The sequence below is a fragment of the Cicer arietinum genome, chromosome 5 (genome assembly GCF_000331145.2).
Source record: "Cicer arietinum cultivar CDC Frontier isolate Library 1 chromosome 5, Cicar.CDCFrontier_v2.0, whole genome shotgun sequence".
Classification (NCBI taxonomy): domain Eukaryota; kingdom Viridiplantae; phylum Streptophyta; class Magnoliopsida; order Fabales; family Fabaceae; genus Cicer; species Cicer arietinum.
In genome coordinates, this window is record NC_021164.2 from 17,225,716 (window position 1) to 17,242,141 (window position 16,426).

Sequence of the window (16,426 nt, forward strand, 5' to 3'; positions counted from 1 at the left end):
AAGTTAGTTTACTAGCACCGTTGTGTGGAGGTGAACAACTTTCCCTTCTATCTCTTCGCGAAACGAAGCTTAGATCTAAATGAAACATGGAGGTTTGCGTTTAACGGTTTTGAAAACCCCTAACACCGTTTTTCTTCGTTTTCGAATCAAAGAGGAAGAATGAAGCTGAGAAATCCTTGTCCTCTCACCCACCAAGCCTTGGTTCCTTTTCTTGAAGCAAAAGGAAGCAATGAAAATGAAAGAAGAAGATGGAAGAAGAAGACTCGGTCGCGAGGTAGGGAGGAGGAAGAAGTAAAAAGGAAATGCTTTTCTTTTTGTTTTCCTTTCTTCCTTTTTCCTTCATTTCCTTTTCTTTCTATATATATATATATATATATAACAAATATCTAAAAATATCTAGATATTTAATAAAATTACCATTTCACCCATCACTTTCCAAACCACTTTTTGTTAAAAATATCTACCCTCGTCGCAACTCAATTGACTGATAAAATTTTCTGCAACCAGATATATTTTTAACAAAATTGCCTGGTATTAAATTCTTCGTAACGTAAATAAATTATTATCCGACAAATAATTTTAATCTAATTTCCAAAAATATATTTTTGGCATTTAACCCACTAATTACCAAAAACTAGGCTAAAAGCCTAAGAACTTCAACACCAAATACCCTAAAATTGTATAATTTAGGATTTAAAAATTAAGGGTCTTACATTCTCACTTCAATCAGCTTTCATAGCTCATCTATTTCTATCTCTGTATATTCAGATTAATTGGTAATAAAATACATCACGTCTTATGTTATATCAAGAATCATTATTTCCATTCCTTCTTAAACTTTGGTGGAGAACACACTTTAGATATAGTTTTGTGGCATACACAACATTAAATCATTCATGATTTCTCAATCTTCACCCGAAGTATCAATAAAAAATATAAGATTATGTAACCTTTTGGTGGCCTCCTCAGTTGGGTCAAATCAGGTCATTTTCTTTCTCAACTTAAATTTTATCCATCTTCTATTTTTTCTCTTTTTTATTTACGCCTTTCAGTTCTAATCTAATATGTTTCTCAATTCTAATCTATTATACTTAGGCCACTTTCTTTCTCCATTTAATTTTACCCATCTTTTTTTTTCATTTTTTTATATGTCTTCCGGTTATAATTTAATATGGACAATACATTTTCTTTGGATACAAATAATTTGTTTTTCTTTAACTAATATCAATATTCTTTTAGACTCTTGAACACTTTTGAATTCTTAAACCACAAAATGACATTCTCAATTCCTTTATTCTTTTAGATTTATAGTTCAACTATGTATAAAAATAGCATAACAAATTTGTTTTAGTAGTCGTTTGGTCATAAGCTCATAAGGGAACATAGCTTCACACAGTGTTGTTTATGGTTCACACCAATAGCTCTTTCAGACAATATTCTAAATATTCTTTCGGCTTAATGCATGTATAAAAAAAACAACAAGAAGAAATGACAAACAATTAAAAAAATACAATTTGTCAATGTTTATAGTCTGAAGTACTATGATAAACCAAAAAAAACTAATTTTTATCCTCAAAGGACTCTCTATAATTTATATATCATAACTTTGCATATATCTCTATGATTTAAAACTAACAATAAAAAACATATCTATTATTATAAACTTAATTTTATATTAAGTTACTATTGGTTATTCATTATATTAAAATACATTACAATATTTTAATTCAATTTTAATAATTAAAATGTAACAACCATCTTAAAAACACAAAGAAGAAAAAAACCCAAACAATTAAGAAAATACAATTTGTTATGGTCTAATGTGTTTTGAATAAGATGAATTTGGTGAAGGAAACATATAATAAACCAAAACATCTATAATTTTTATATCATAACTTTGCATAACTATGATTAAAAAACTAATAATAAAAAACATAACTATATAAACTTAATTTCATATTAAATTTTTATTGGTAATTCATTATATTTAAATACATCACAATATTTTAATTATATTTTTATAATTAAAATGTAACAACCATTTTAATACCACAACAAGAAGAAAAGACAAACAACTAAGAAAGTACACTTTGTCCATACCTATGTTCTTATGTCCTATGCTCTTATGCGCCTTGAATATGATGAATTTGGTGAAAGAAATTTAGGATAAACCAAAAACATTAACCTTATATCTAAAGAATAATCACTCTACATCATTTTTGTACCATAACTTTGCATACATATCTTTGATTAACAAACTAACAATAAAAAATATAACTATTATTATAAACTTAATTTCATATTAAGTTATTATTGGTAATTCATTGTATTTAAATACATCACAATATTTTAATTATTTGCATATGATTAAAAAACTAAGAATAAAAAATATAATAATTATTATAAACTTAATTTTATAGTAAGTTACTATTGGTAATTCATTACATTTAAATACATCATAATATTTTAATTATATTTTAATAATTAAAATGTAATCACCGTCTTAATACCACAAAGAAGAAAAAACGACAAACAATTAAGAAAATACAATTTGTCAATTGTTATAGTCCGACACACTTTGAATAAGATAAATTTGGTGAAGAAAACTTATGATAAATCAAAAAAACTAATTTTTATACCATAACTTTGCATACATGATTTAAAAATTAACAATAAAAAACATAATTATTATTACAAACTTAATATCGTATTAAGTTATTATCGGTTAATTATATTTAAATATATCATAATATTTTAATAACTAAAATGTAACAACCATCTTAAATAACCACAAAGTATATAATTAAAACATAATCATCACAACTTAATTTCATAACTCTATGATTATAACTAATAATAAAGAACAAAACTCTGATATCATAATATTTTAATTATAATTAAATAATTATAACGTAACATACGACAAAATATATGAAAACATAATATCACACCTTAAAAATCAATAATCAATTATAAACCGACAATCTTAGAAGGTTTAAACAAAAATAAATAAATTTTGAAAAAAATATATTTTTATAAAAATTAACAATATAATTGATAAAATGTTCAAATAATTTTAAATGCTTATTTAGATATTAAAAATAATCAATATACAACTTATTATTATTATTATTATTATTATTATTATTATTATTATTATTATTATTATTATTATTATTATTATTATTATTATTATTATTATTATTATTGTGTCGACACATATATTTATCATATACGTAATGTACAAATAATAATTAGTCAATCTAATAAATGATTTTTGTGTTTTTTTCCCTCTTAATAGTTATTCATGCATGTATTTACCTTAATTATTTAAAAAAAATTTAAAATATGCAGTAAAAAATGTTGTAATTTGAATAATTTCTACATAATTTATATAATTTAATAAAAATAGAGTTAACGATTATCAATTATATAAATTTTCACTTAAATCATAGTTAATATATTATGTCTGTTAGTTAAATGATAAGATTTTGATATGGTAGACGTAGTTTAGATCCAACACGAAATAATTGTAAAATAGTAATAAATTGTACTTCGATTAATAATAATTTTTCTATCTCTAAAAAATTACTGATTTTTTATGATTAAACTTTTATAAAACCTTATTTTTATGATATTATTCTAAATGTAAAAATACTTATTTAATTACAAACTCTAGAATTTCTTTCATTCCATGTATTCTTCTTAGAATTTCTTCCATTCCATTTAATTACACATTAAGTTGGAATTGCAAGTTCCGTCGACCTTTCCTCTCAAATAAGAAATATTTTATAATAATTAGAAATTCCTATCTTTTTAATAGATCTATATAATGATAAGATTTAAAATACTAAAAACATTTTTTCTATTTAATTTTTTTAAGATTGTTATGTGACATAGTGGGAATTTAGGCAATTAGAAAATCTGATTTAATTATGTAAATATATTTAATAATTAATTTTATTAATAAAAATTATTTGTCACGTGAATGTTGGTATTAAGTAATCATTGATTAACTGAAATCTGAAATCTGAAATCTAACGAAAGAACTTAATTAAAAAATTTATAATATTTAAAAGATTCGATTATAATTTATTTATTTATTTGGGATCCATGTAAAAGATCTCAAATAGTTAAGAGACGCGTGGAATAATTAAACCTATATATATTGACTTATAAAAAATGGCTTTATTTTTTTTAGGTATAACTGTTGCCATGATAGTTTTTTTTTCCTTCTTGATTTAGTCTTTTATTTAGTTTTAAGTGATAATTTGATTAGTTATATTTTAAAATTTTAACAATGTTACCCTTTCTTTACATAAACTTAGAAAATTCATCAAAATCTTCAAACAAAATCCATAAAATTCAATAACAATTTTAAGAAAATTCATATATCCATCAAATACATAACTCAAATAAACTCATATTTTCATCTTCACCAATATCAACTTCGTCAAATAAAGAATGAAAAAATGAGTTTATTTAAATATCTGAGTTATAAATTTGAAAAAATTTGTATTATATTGAAGATAATAATTAATTTTATGGATTTTGTTTAAAAAATTTAATAAATTTTTGTTAAATAAATAATAATTGTGTCACGTAATTTCCAATCTCAACCATCCAATCTCAAATTGACAATCGAATCCATTTTAATTTGAACTATTTGAAATTGAAAACTGCCTCTAAGTTTTTTTTTTGCAACATATCCTGGTCCATAGACTAGTAGAAGCTAAAGAAATCAAACATATACTAGTATCCATAAAATCATTGGAGAAATATGATTGGGTATATGCTGAAAACTAAACAAATATGAAAATGTGAAATAGTATATATTTTTTGTTATGGGAGTACAATAATATTAAATCTTTTAAGAGAGAGTTTTGTCGTCTATTATAGTCCAACTTGGTTCGAGAGATTAATCTTTGCAATTGTGTGTGATGATATCATATTCAGATAACAAAAGATATTGCTTTTATAATAAGTATATGTTTTCTTAAATGTATCCTACACAATGGCTTTAAAAAATGACTTATTCTTTATCATTTTGTGTATCAAAGGTAAACCAATCATAATATTTTACCTTAAGATCTTCATATAATGATGATCCAAAGATTTGTAATGAATTTTAGAGTTATTTTTAGAGATGTAATATTTCGTTTATTTTTTGTTAGTGCAATTTTAATGAGGGACACCGAAGACTTTTAAGAAGGAGGTTTCGAGTCTAAAATGTGATAAAACTAATCTAACTACTAATTTACTTATTAAAAAAAATATGTTTCAGCTATTAACAATGATATTGAATATTTCATAAAAGTTTATTAATTTTTTGTTGTTGCAATTTAAGCGATACTTTATTTGTATTTATATTTAATGAATTACAATGAAACCATATGTATTTATATATAATGAATTACCATGAATACATATTTGAATTAAGTCATAGCTTGGTTGTTGAGTAACACTCAAAAGTTTCTAAAAGATTTTGGGTCCAAAATCAGATAAAATTAATAAAACTACTAATTTACTAACATTTATTTATAAAAGAAATATATTTTCAATTAAAAATAAGTTTTTGTGAAAGAAGATTAAATATAAAATAATAACTTAAAGGATACCTGAGTGTTCAAATTAAATTAAATTTAGTATTAGTATGTATTTATTTGTTGAAATTTCAAATGTTTAATAACAAAAACTCTCATATTCAAAATAATAACTACAATTATTACTATACTATTTTACAAACTAACCACATAAAAGTACTACTATCTTTATGAAACAGTCAAAACAATAAAATAAAGAAATATAACATCAATAATTTATATTAATTATAATTAAATCACAATAAATATGCATAAAATCACTGCTATAGAAAATATATAAAAATAAAAAAAATCAATCACAATATTATTAATATCTCAAGATAATTTTTCATCAAATAAATAACTAAAAATAAAAAATAGTTAAAAATAATTGAGATATAATTTTGTGTACACTTAACACCAGTCAAAATGCACATGAAAATATCACATTTATTATGTACACGCATATACACATAAAATTTTATTCTTTAAAATATTATACTAAAATATATTATTTTTAAAAAAATATATAAAATAACAATATAATATTTATTATTTATATCACTCGTTTAATTTAATATGTACAAGATTAATAAATTAATCTTAAAATTAATCAACATATATTTTAAAACAAATTTAATATCAAATTAATTATTTAAAAATTTAAAATCCTTCCATAGTACAAGATGAGTGACCTTCTTTATGATTCTTTGTTTTTTAATTGAGAGTGGTTGTGTGACTAGTGACCTTCTTTATCATTCTTTGTCCTTCTTTATCGTTATTTGTCCTTCTTTTATCGTTCTTTGTTTTTAATTGAGAGTGATTGCGTGCCTATTGACCGCAGGAAAAGGGATAATGTTTAACCATCATTCTCTTGCAACTATTCAATTAAATTTTAACGTTTTCTACAAATTGAATGACAACTAAAAGTTGTAATTTTTTTTTAAATGATATTATCTTTTTATAAATTATATTATTTTTTAATAAAATAGAATACGAAAATTTGATCATAGCTATCTACTTTATCTCATCAATTTTATATTCTAAACCATCCTATTCTTCTATGACTTTTAAAAAATATTATTTCTTAACATACTGTTGAAAGATGATATTGGTGTGTTAGAGCAAATTATATCAAAGTTTTTCTAAGTATCTTGAAGAGATGATTTACTTTGCATCCCATTTGCATCTAGTGGAGCGAATCGAAACATAAAAACTAATGTAACAACTCACTTGAAATTTACTACATACAATTTTTATCAACAACTTCATTGTTAAAGTTTTGCAGTGATAATTTATCACTAATAGATCCAACATTTTTTTAGTTTAAAGATCTTTTCAAAAAAATTTCAAAACAGTTCAGAAACATATAATAGTAATTAAATCTCTATATATTTTGACAAAAAAAAATGACTTTATTTTTGTAGATAGTGAGATATTTTGTAGTGTAAATATTAAATATATAATTATAAGAGTTTGTAATATTTTATTTTAATAAATATGAGGGAGACTTTTCAAAAATCCAACACGTCTGTCTTTCTTTCAGAAGTTTATAAGTTGACTGACTTACTAAATGGAAACTCACAAAAATGAAAGAGGAGCTGAGTGAGTTTTTTCTTAAACACTTTTCATTTTGTTGTAATTTGTTTCAACTCAGCAACTCTATCAATTCATGATGGCTACTATTGTGACAAAACAAACACTTGTTCTCCTCTTGGAATTACTGGAAAATATTGATTCTCGTGTCTTCTTACTCGTCTTACAGAATACAAATGTTGACGTTTCACTCTTGGTAAATCTGAAGGAAACACTGTCGAGGCTTCTAACTGTAATTAACGATGCTGAGGAAGAACAATTTACCGATGCTGATGTAAAAGAATTGCTGGTTATGTTGAGAACTGATGTTTTTAAAGCTGGCAAATTACTTGGCAATGTGGGGTACTATGTGAATCAAATCCAATCTCTTACTTCTAAGGTGCGGAAAGAATTAGCTTGTCTTTTTCGTCGAATTTATTCTTACAAGCAAAACTTAATTGAAAGATTAAGTTTTTCTAATTATGTTCCCTTTCGAAATCTTACAAGCTCTGCAGTGGCTGATGAATCTTGTATTTATGGAAGAGACGATGACAAAAAGTTACTTAAAGATATTTTGCTGTCTAGTGATTCTGATAGTAAAATTAGAGTTATTTCCATTGTTGGTATGGTAGGGATTGGTAAAACAACCCTTGCTAAACTCCTTTACAACGATCCCGAAGTAAAGGACAAATTTGAGTTAAAAGTGTGGGCATATATCTCAAATGATTTTGATGTTTTGACTGTTATTAAAACCATTATTGAATCTATCACTTCCCCAACAATCAGTAGTGATAACATGGATTCTCAACCTCTTGAATCTTTCATTGCAAAAAGAAATGACACTAGTGATGTGAAAACCATTGACCAGAATCTTTTATTAGTGACATTGCTGCAAATTTTAAGTACTAAAAAGTTTCTGTTAGTATTAGATGATGTGTTGGATGCAAAATATGTCGATTGGATATATATGATGGACATTTTTAATGTTGGGAAAATGGGAAGTAGGATCATCATCACAACACGGAATGAAAGAGTTGCACTATCCATGAAAACTTTTCTTTTTGTCCACTATTTGAGATCTCTCGAAAATGAAGATTGTGAGGCTATAATTACCGCACATTCTCGTGAAGCATTTAACTACAGAAACTTCAATATAGGTACTCTTTTGGCAGAAAAATATTATGGATCACCATTAGCTGCAGTCATACTTGGAAAGGCTTTTCATTGCATCATGTTGCCTCAACATGATGAGCATAGTTTTGGGCTAGAAAGTAACATTTTGAGATTGGCAAATTATGAGGTGCGCAATGCTCTAGAATCGAGCTACCTTCATCTTTCGGCTCCTTTAAAAGGATGCTTTGCATATTGTTCAATTTTTCCAAAGAAGTCCATCTTACATAAAAAGATGGTAGTTCAATTGTGGATTGCAGAAGGTTTAGTAGAATTACCCACAAATCAAGAAAATTGGCAAAAAGTTGGAGAAGAATACTTTGATGTACTAGTGTCATGGTCGTTGATTCAACGACGATCTATCGATGATGATGAAGCAAACTTTGAAATGCATAACCTCATCCATGATTTAGCTACAAAGCTTTCATCAGTTCTACTTGAAAGAGTACAGATTTTGTCATACAATAGAGGACTATATGACCCATTTAATAAATTTGATAAATTGGATGGATTAAAAGATCATAGTACCTTTCTAGCATTACCATTACAAGAACCATCTCCTCTTTGTTTACTATCGAACAAGGTAGTACATGACTTGCTGCCAACAATGAAAGAGTTACGCGTATTATCTTTGTCAAACTACAAGAGTATCATTGAGGTTCCCAACTCTATTGGAAATTTATTATACTTGCGGTACTTAAAATCTTTCTCGCACTAAGATTGAAAGGTTGCCTTCTGAAACATGCAAACTTCACAATCTGCAATTCTTGTTGTTGTCAGGCTGTAAAAGGCTCACTGAATTGCCAGAGGACATGGGAAAATTGGTTAATCTACGCCACCTTGACGTTAGTGACACTGCTTTGAGGGAGATGCCCGTACAAATAGCCAAACTAGAAAATCTCCAAATTTTGTCTGACTTTGTTGTTAGCAAAACTAATGGCGGATTGAATGTTGCAGAGCTAGGAAAATTTCCCCACCTACATGGAAAACTTTCCATCTCCCAACTACAAAATGTTGATGATCCCTTTGAAGCTTTTCAAGCTGGTATGAAGATGAAAGAACAAATAGACGAGTTAGCTTTAGAATGGGATTCTGGCAGTAGTTGTTCAAATTCACAAATTCAAAGTGTTGTATTTGAACATTTGCAACCCTCAACAAATTTGAAAAGTCTCACCATCAAAGGCTATGGTGGAATCAACTTTTCAAATTGGTTGGGTAATTTTATATTTGGCAACATGATGTATTTAAGGATCTCAAATTGTGATAATTGTATATGGCTTCCACCCGTTGGTCAATTGGGTAATTTGAAAGAACTCATTATTGATTCGATGCTTTCATTAAAGAGTATTGGTAATGAGTTTTATGGAAGTGATAGTTCTCCTTCATTTCAACCATTTCCCTCGTTAGAGACTCTACACTTTGAGGATATGCCTAATTTGGAGAAGTGGAACATGATAGGAGGTACAGCTATAAAGTTTCCTAGTCTTAAAAGTCTGTTACTAATTAAGTGTCCAAAACTGATAGGAAACATACATGACAAACTTCCTTCCTTAACTGAACATGACTTGAGGGAACATGATCTGCAAGTGGAGTCAAGACATTCATATGATAATGGCAATAATATAACTATAATTCCATTATCAGATGTATTCAGCAAATTGATGTTCCATCTCAATTCTCTTCAACAGTTGACCATAGACGGCTTTCCATCTCTGACGTCTTTTCCAATAGACGGTCTACCAAAAACTTTAAAATTTCTTATAATCAGTAATTGTGAGAATCTAGAGTTTCTTCCTCATGATTACTTGTACAATTACTCATCTCTCGAGGAATTGAAAATATCTTATAGCTGTAATTCAATGATATCATTTTCGTTGGGTGCTCTCCCAAAGCTCAAGAGTCTGTTTATCGAGGGCTGTAAAAATCTAAAATCGATATTAATTACAGAAGATGCGTCGCAAAAAAGTCTCTCGTTTCTTAGAAGCATCAAAATATGGGATTGTAATGAGTTTGAGTCATTTCCTCCAGGTGGATTAGCAACTCCAAACCTTGTTTATATTGTAATCTGGAAATGTGAGAAGCTTTCTTCACTACCACAAGCAATGAACACTCTAACTAACCTTCAAGAAATGGAAATTGATAATCTACCAAATCTTCAATCTTTTGTCCTAGATGATTTACCTATCAGTTTACAGGTATTGACTGTTGGCTCTGTTGGAGGGATTATGTGGAATACGCCAACTTGGAAACATCTCAATCGGCTGTCGGTGTTGCGAATTAAAGGTGGTGATACGGTGAACATGTTGATGGTGCCATTGCTACCGGCATCTCTCGTGACACTATGCATTTGTGGTCTTAATGATACAAGAATTGATAGGAAGTGGTTTCAACATCTCATTTCTCTCCAAAACCTTGAGATTATTAATGCTCTCAAACTCAAGTCGTTGCCAAAAAAAGGATTACCTTCCTCTCTCTCAGTACTAAGTATGACTCGCTGTCCATTACTGGAAGCAAGTTTGCGGAGGAAGCAATATAACATACATTTTTGAGGCCTATAGTATTTACTTTGTAGAATGTAACAGGAATAATGAAAATGAAAATACATCACCTTGTCACCACCTGTTCTGATTAAGTTTTTTCAATCTATGGTTGTTTTATCATACTTTACATGGTGATTTGTGCCATGGCGATGCACATATAATTGGAAAGAGTGGCGTAAGATTTCACACATTCCCAACATAATTATCGACGACGAATTGATCACATGAGTTTCCTTCCCGGGTGAGTCACTCAAATAATTCTTTTTTGTTTCTTTCTTATTATGTCATCATCAATTAATATTGTTAATTTCAATAGTAACATGCATAGGCCAAGAGGTACCATGCTGTCTTAATTCCAACCTTCTATTTTTTCTCAGATTTTTAAAATATGTGGAAAATATTTATAAATATTTGAATTGCTTCATAGGAATAATTTAGGATTAATTAGATTAAATTAAACGTGTTTGTCCAATTGTAAGCATCTTTCCCAACAATTGTATTATCCAGAGCTTAAACTTTGATCCTCTCCTAGGCTGTGGAATTTACCATTGCATCCAACCTTTGTTGGCCGTGATCCTCATTCGATACCTTTATATTTTTTGTGAGTGCATTCCATTATTTTTTTTTTCTCCATACACTACCTTCAAGTTGATAGGCAATATTTGAAGACATATGCTTTCTTTTTTAATTTCCCAGCTAGTATTGTGATGCCTAAGGAAGAAGTTATTTTATTTGATCCTATATAATGTTTTTAGATGATATGTTTCAGTTCATCTACCAGATTTGGTGGTTTAGTCTTTGTTTTTGAATTATTTAATACTGGTTGCAGATCTACCAAGGGCTTCAAGTGTGATTTGTGGCTTGCACCAAGATGGCAGCAATGGCATCTCAGGTATAAATTTCCTCTTTGATTGGTCTAATATTCATCCTTTTTTCCATCTTTTTTAATATTACAAAAGTTAATGTTTCATCGCCATTTTTCTACTAGAGATGAGCTTGTAGAGCAATCTACTAGGCATCTGAGTCGTTTTCAGGTATTAAGATATATTTTGATAATAGTTATTAATGTTTGAATTGCATCACAGGAATAATTCAGGATAACCTAGATAATACTATATGTGTTCGTCCAACTGGAATAATCTCTCATAGGTTGTTGAACTCACCATTGCATCCAACCTTTTTTGGTCATGGTCCACTTTCTATAAACCTTTGTATTGTGTGTTTGCATCCATTATGTTTTTTCCATTACCACCTCAAATTGATAGGATATGAAGACAGATGCTTTTTTTTCTCCAGCTGCAATTATGATACCTAAGGAAGTTATTTGATCCTAAATTAATTATGTTTTGATTTTTGAGACTATACATTTTGTTGTTTATCGTTTCATCTACCAGATTTGGTGGCTTAATCTTTGTTTTTGAATTATTTTATCCTGTTTGAAGATCTACCCTGGGCTTCAAGTTTGATTGATGGGCTTGCACCCAGATGGCAGCACTGACATCTCAGGTATAAATTTCCTCTTTGATTGGTTTGAAGTTAGAACATAACTCCTTTTACTTCATTCATGGTCCAATGCTCGTCCTGCTTTCTTATTCTTTTTTTTTTTTTAATATGGCAAAAGTTAATGCCCCATTGCCATTTTAAAGCCAAACTGAAGACTATGTGCATGAAGTGATTGATAAAACTGTTTGTTGTATACCTTAGGCTGCAACACTGTTCAATTTCACAGTGTTAGTCCTTTCTGCAAGTGACTTGTATTGACGCCTAGAGGTACCATAATTCCTTCACTACAACTTTAATGATTTATTACATTTTTCTCCCTCCTTCAGTTCATTAATTTTTACAAGTTCTTGTTCATGAGTTTTCTATGCTTGAGTTTTATATATTGCTTTTCTTTACTATAAAGTCTTCTAGTTCATTGCAGGATTCAGAAAACGAAGTTACAAGTCTTCTCTTTCGCAAAGTTATGTGTGATTTTGGCATGTCTTGTGTTGGAAAGGAGCATGTCAAAGATGCTGCCCAAAAGGAAGTGAAAAAATTGGTTTTATCAAGTGTATGTACATTTTCATTTTTACTCATTTTAAATGTATGATCTTAACTAAGCAAAGCATCACATTCTTTCTATTAGATCATGTTATTTTTGCATATGTAAAAATTACTTTTTCCTGCTATGCATCAGTGTTGATCACGACACGGTCAATGCAGTTCGCCAGGCCTGACATGATGTAGCTTTTCTTGTTGGTAGTTAGGCTTTTATCATAGTAATTTTGAATAGAGTCTGCTTTGTTTACCTCTAATCCTATATATGCTACAAATTCATTGTAGTCTCTTAGCAAGCAATAGTGCCTACAATATTGTCCACGCCTAATTTATTTTCTATATACTGGTTACTGCTTTGTTCTATTGAACAATGAGCACCATCGAAATTGACATAGTATCTGCATAAATGTTTATGTTAGGTTTGTATTTTCCCAACTGGAGGTAGATTCGTCCAATTGTTTTCTCAACAAATCTGAATGATGTCCAAGGAATATGCAGGCCTTCATAGAGATATCCTCGACAATAGCCACGGCACATTCATCTTATATTTACAAACATTCAGAAAAGGTGCATCCAAATCATGAAGAGCAGAAGCCATGAAAGCAAGAACCATCTTAGAGACACTACAGCATCATCTTTTCATTGATTTTAAAAATATATTGGTGTTTGAATTCTTTGCTATACCTGTAAAGAGGACATGAGTTTCATTAGTAAAATTAATATCGTAATAAAATCATTGCTAAGTTGCTCGAAAACAGGATGAAGATATGGCCAGCATATATATGAGCTTGTTTATACAGTTCGATTTTTATGAGAAAATTATCTAGAACTTGCAAAGGCAGAAAAGAATTGCATATTACATCTAAATGGTGAAAAATAAATAGGAAACACCATGCAATTGGGATTTATGCTAGTAACTGTGCCACGCAATTTCCAATCTCAACCGTCCAATCTCAAATTGGCGGCCGGCTCAATTTTAATTGATTCTATTACTATGAGAATGGGTATATGCAGAAAACTAAACAAAATGAAAATAATTGATTTTTGTAACTAGGTACTTCTATGAGATGATTTGCTTACATGTGGTTTTGTAGAATTCAGCATAATGATTTTATGGTGTTGGGTTTAATGCTTTTAATGATTTGATTGTACTACCTAGGGTTATTCTCTTCCCCCATTTTTATGTTTCTTTAATATTTATAGAATTTATTGATTGGATAACTGTATATACTTAGTAATTTCAGAGACCTAATCAGGGAAAAAAAAGTATTGGGGGACTATGTTTAAAAGTATAATTTAATAAAGAAAAATAATTTTTTAAATGTAAAATATATACAAGAAATTATAAGATATATCTAAAGTTAATATTGTCAAACAATTATCATATATGAGGTATTTTTTTTAGCAATTTCATCTTCAATATAAACAATCATATAATCTCAGTGGCTGAACCTTATGAATCGGCAATGGTGTTTTAATAAAGATATAACAAATTAGGTTTTCAATAAAGACTTGATTTATATTTTACTTAGTTAAAAGATGTTTAAGTTCCAAAATATTGAGTCAAAAAAGGTTCAATATAAACTATGATAAAAAGTTCACAAAAATAAAATGACAAACAAAATATAACAACATACTAGTATTAAAAATATTTATAAAAGTTTGAGGTACCATGACCTCAATTAGTCTCCTTTCTAACTTTGTCCCAACTTAACATATTATATTGTGTTTGAACTTTGGCCTAATATCTCTTTTCGTCAATGTTGTCCCATGTTAAATGGAGGAATGTACCGTGCACCCTCTCTGTTTTACCTCCCACCCCCTCAACCATAAGGAAAAGACTATATTGCCCCTAGTTTCATCCATAAAAACCTAAAAAAAAAAAGTTACCTTCTTTTTTTTCACCCATTTCTTTGAAACTCTGAAATATTCGAACTTCCCGCCCTACCAAAACTTCGAATCTTTAAAACCTCTAAAATCAAAAAGTAAGACAGTTTTCGAAAGTTTCCTTGAGGATGAAAGTTTCGAAGCACAGTTTTTCCAGAAAATATCAAACTTTCGAAACTTTCGTTCAACGTGAAAGTTTCGAAACACAGTTTTTCGGAAGTTTCCTTGAGGATGAAAGTTTTGAAGCACAGTTTTTCCAGAAAATATCAAACTTTCGAAACTTTCGTTCAACATGAAAGTTTCGAAACACAAAACTTTCGAAAGTTTCGAGCAATCCGAAAGTTTCGAAATGGAAAATCTTCGAACATTTTGAATGTTTCGAAACATCAGGTTTCGAAAGTTTGAGATACATGGAAAGTTTTGAAGGTTTTTGAAAGTTTCGTATCCAGTGAAACTTCTGAAATGCATTTCTGGTTTTCTTTAAATATTTTTCCATTTGTTTTTAATATTGATATATTGCAGTGCCTAGAATGAGAGGTGCGTTTGGCCAAATTATTCGCAACTTGATAGGTGACAGATGTGAGGGTGCAGAGAGAATTCCACCAACAACATCAAACAGACGACGCAACGAAGCAAATCGTCCAATTAGGCAGCGTCGTTGAAGACAAGAGGTCCAGGATGATGACGTTGAGCCTACTGAGCATGCATATATGGAGGAGGATGTCCCTCAGCCTCTATAGATGGAGCAGGCTGCTGATGATATTCATGATTCTTCTGCACATGCTGATGATGCTGATGATTCTAATGATGCTGCTGATATTGATGATCAAGATCAGCAGACCGGATTTCCCGAAGGACCGACGGTGACACGTGTGTTGACACAATATGAGGATCACGTGGATCGGAGGCTATGAGAAGGAGAGGTATATGTTAATTTATTTTTAATTATATTTAATTATTTGTTTATTTATGTTTAAGTTTATTTAATTTAAATTAAATGTTTATTTAAGTGCTTATATTAAGTGTTTATTTAATTAATTGTTTATTTAAGTTTATTTAATTAATTAATTGTTCTGTAATTACTCTTAGGATCGTGGATCATTAAAAGTTATTACTCACGGATTGAAGCTGAAGAAGTTTGTCGAAGTTCCTGTGCCAGATCTTGTAGAGCATTGGATTTAGGAATCTGGGCTGATGCATCTATCTTCAGGCTACCTCACTATGGCTGATGCTGGTCTGATATCCGCATTTGTTGAAAGATGGCACAGAGAGACCAGCTCATTTCATCTGCCATTTGCAGAGATGACTATCACTTTAGGCGACGTCGTGACTCTCCTTCACATCTCACCACATGGTAAATTTTTTGATGCACCTGTGAATATGAACACTAATAATGCTGCAAGAGCTGAACATGAGTACTTAGGTGCAACATGGGAGGAAGCATGTGCTGAGATTAGTTATAACAAATGTGCCCAATATAGATTGCAATGGTTACGTGATTTATATAGTCGTCTCATTCAAACTAACCAGTTTGAGTGTGCGGCTAGAACGTATCTGTTGCATTTAGTTGGCTGCACTATTTTTGCCGATAAAACAAATATGCGTGTTGAGGTGAAATACATTTCTTTTTTT

General features: G+C 29.1%; 1 protein-coding gene and 1 long non-coding RNA gene across 4 annotated transcripts; both read left to right on the forward strand.

The window, feature by feature from the left end:
* The first annotated feature begins 7,257 nt into the window (after positions 1-7,257).
* Positions 7,258-10,876, forward strand: LOC140918654 (putative disease resistance RPP13-like protein 1). The gene is made up of 2 exons (XM_073368626.1): positions 7,258-8,974; positions 9,108-10,876. The coding sequence occupies exons 1-2, from the start codon at positions 7,258-7,260 to the stop codon at positions 10,874-10,876; spliced, it is 3,486 nt and encodes a 1,161-aa protein (XP_073224727.1).
* Positions 10,877-11,114: 238 nt separating this feature from the next.
* Positions 11,115-13,667, forward strand: LOC101500514 (uncharacterized). Of its 3 annotated transcripts, XR_012163284.1 has the most exons (7): positions 11,119-11,468; positions 11,697-11,759; positions 11,856-11,901; positions 12,310-12,373; positions 12,572-12,637; positions 12,782-12,920; positions 13,327-13,667. It is a non-coding gene; the product is annotated as an uncharacterized lncRNA (long non-coding RNA). The 3 variants fall into 3 exon arrangements; XR_012163283.1 differs by lacking the exon at positions 11,856-11,901 and having other exon boundaries at positions 11,115-11,468; positions 11,953-12,373; XR_012163282.1 differs by lacking the exon at positions 11,856-11,901 and having other exon boundaries at positions 11,126-11,468.
* Positions 13,668-16,426: the final 2,759 nt, after the last annotated feature.

What these genes read in the sequence shown, in the direction of transcription:
- LOC140918654 (XM_073368626.1), top strand. Translation starts at nt 7,258, where the DNA reads ATGGCTACTATTGTGACAAAACAAACACTTGTTCTCCTCTTGGAATTA. An exon ending in ATCTTTGTCAAACTACAAGA is followed by an intron (nt 8,975 to 9,107) that starts GTATCATTGAGG and finishes TGTTGTTGTCAG; the next exon opens with GCTGTAAAAGGCTCACTGAA.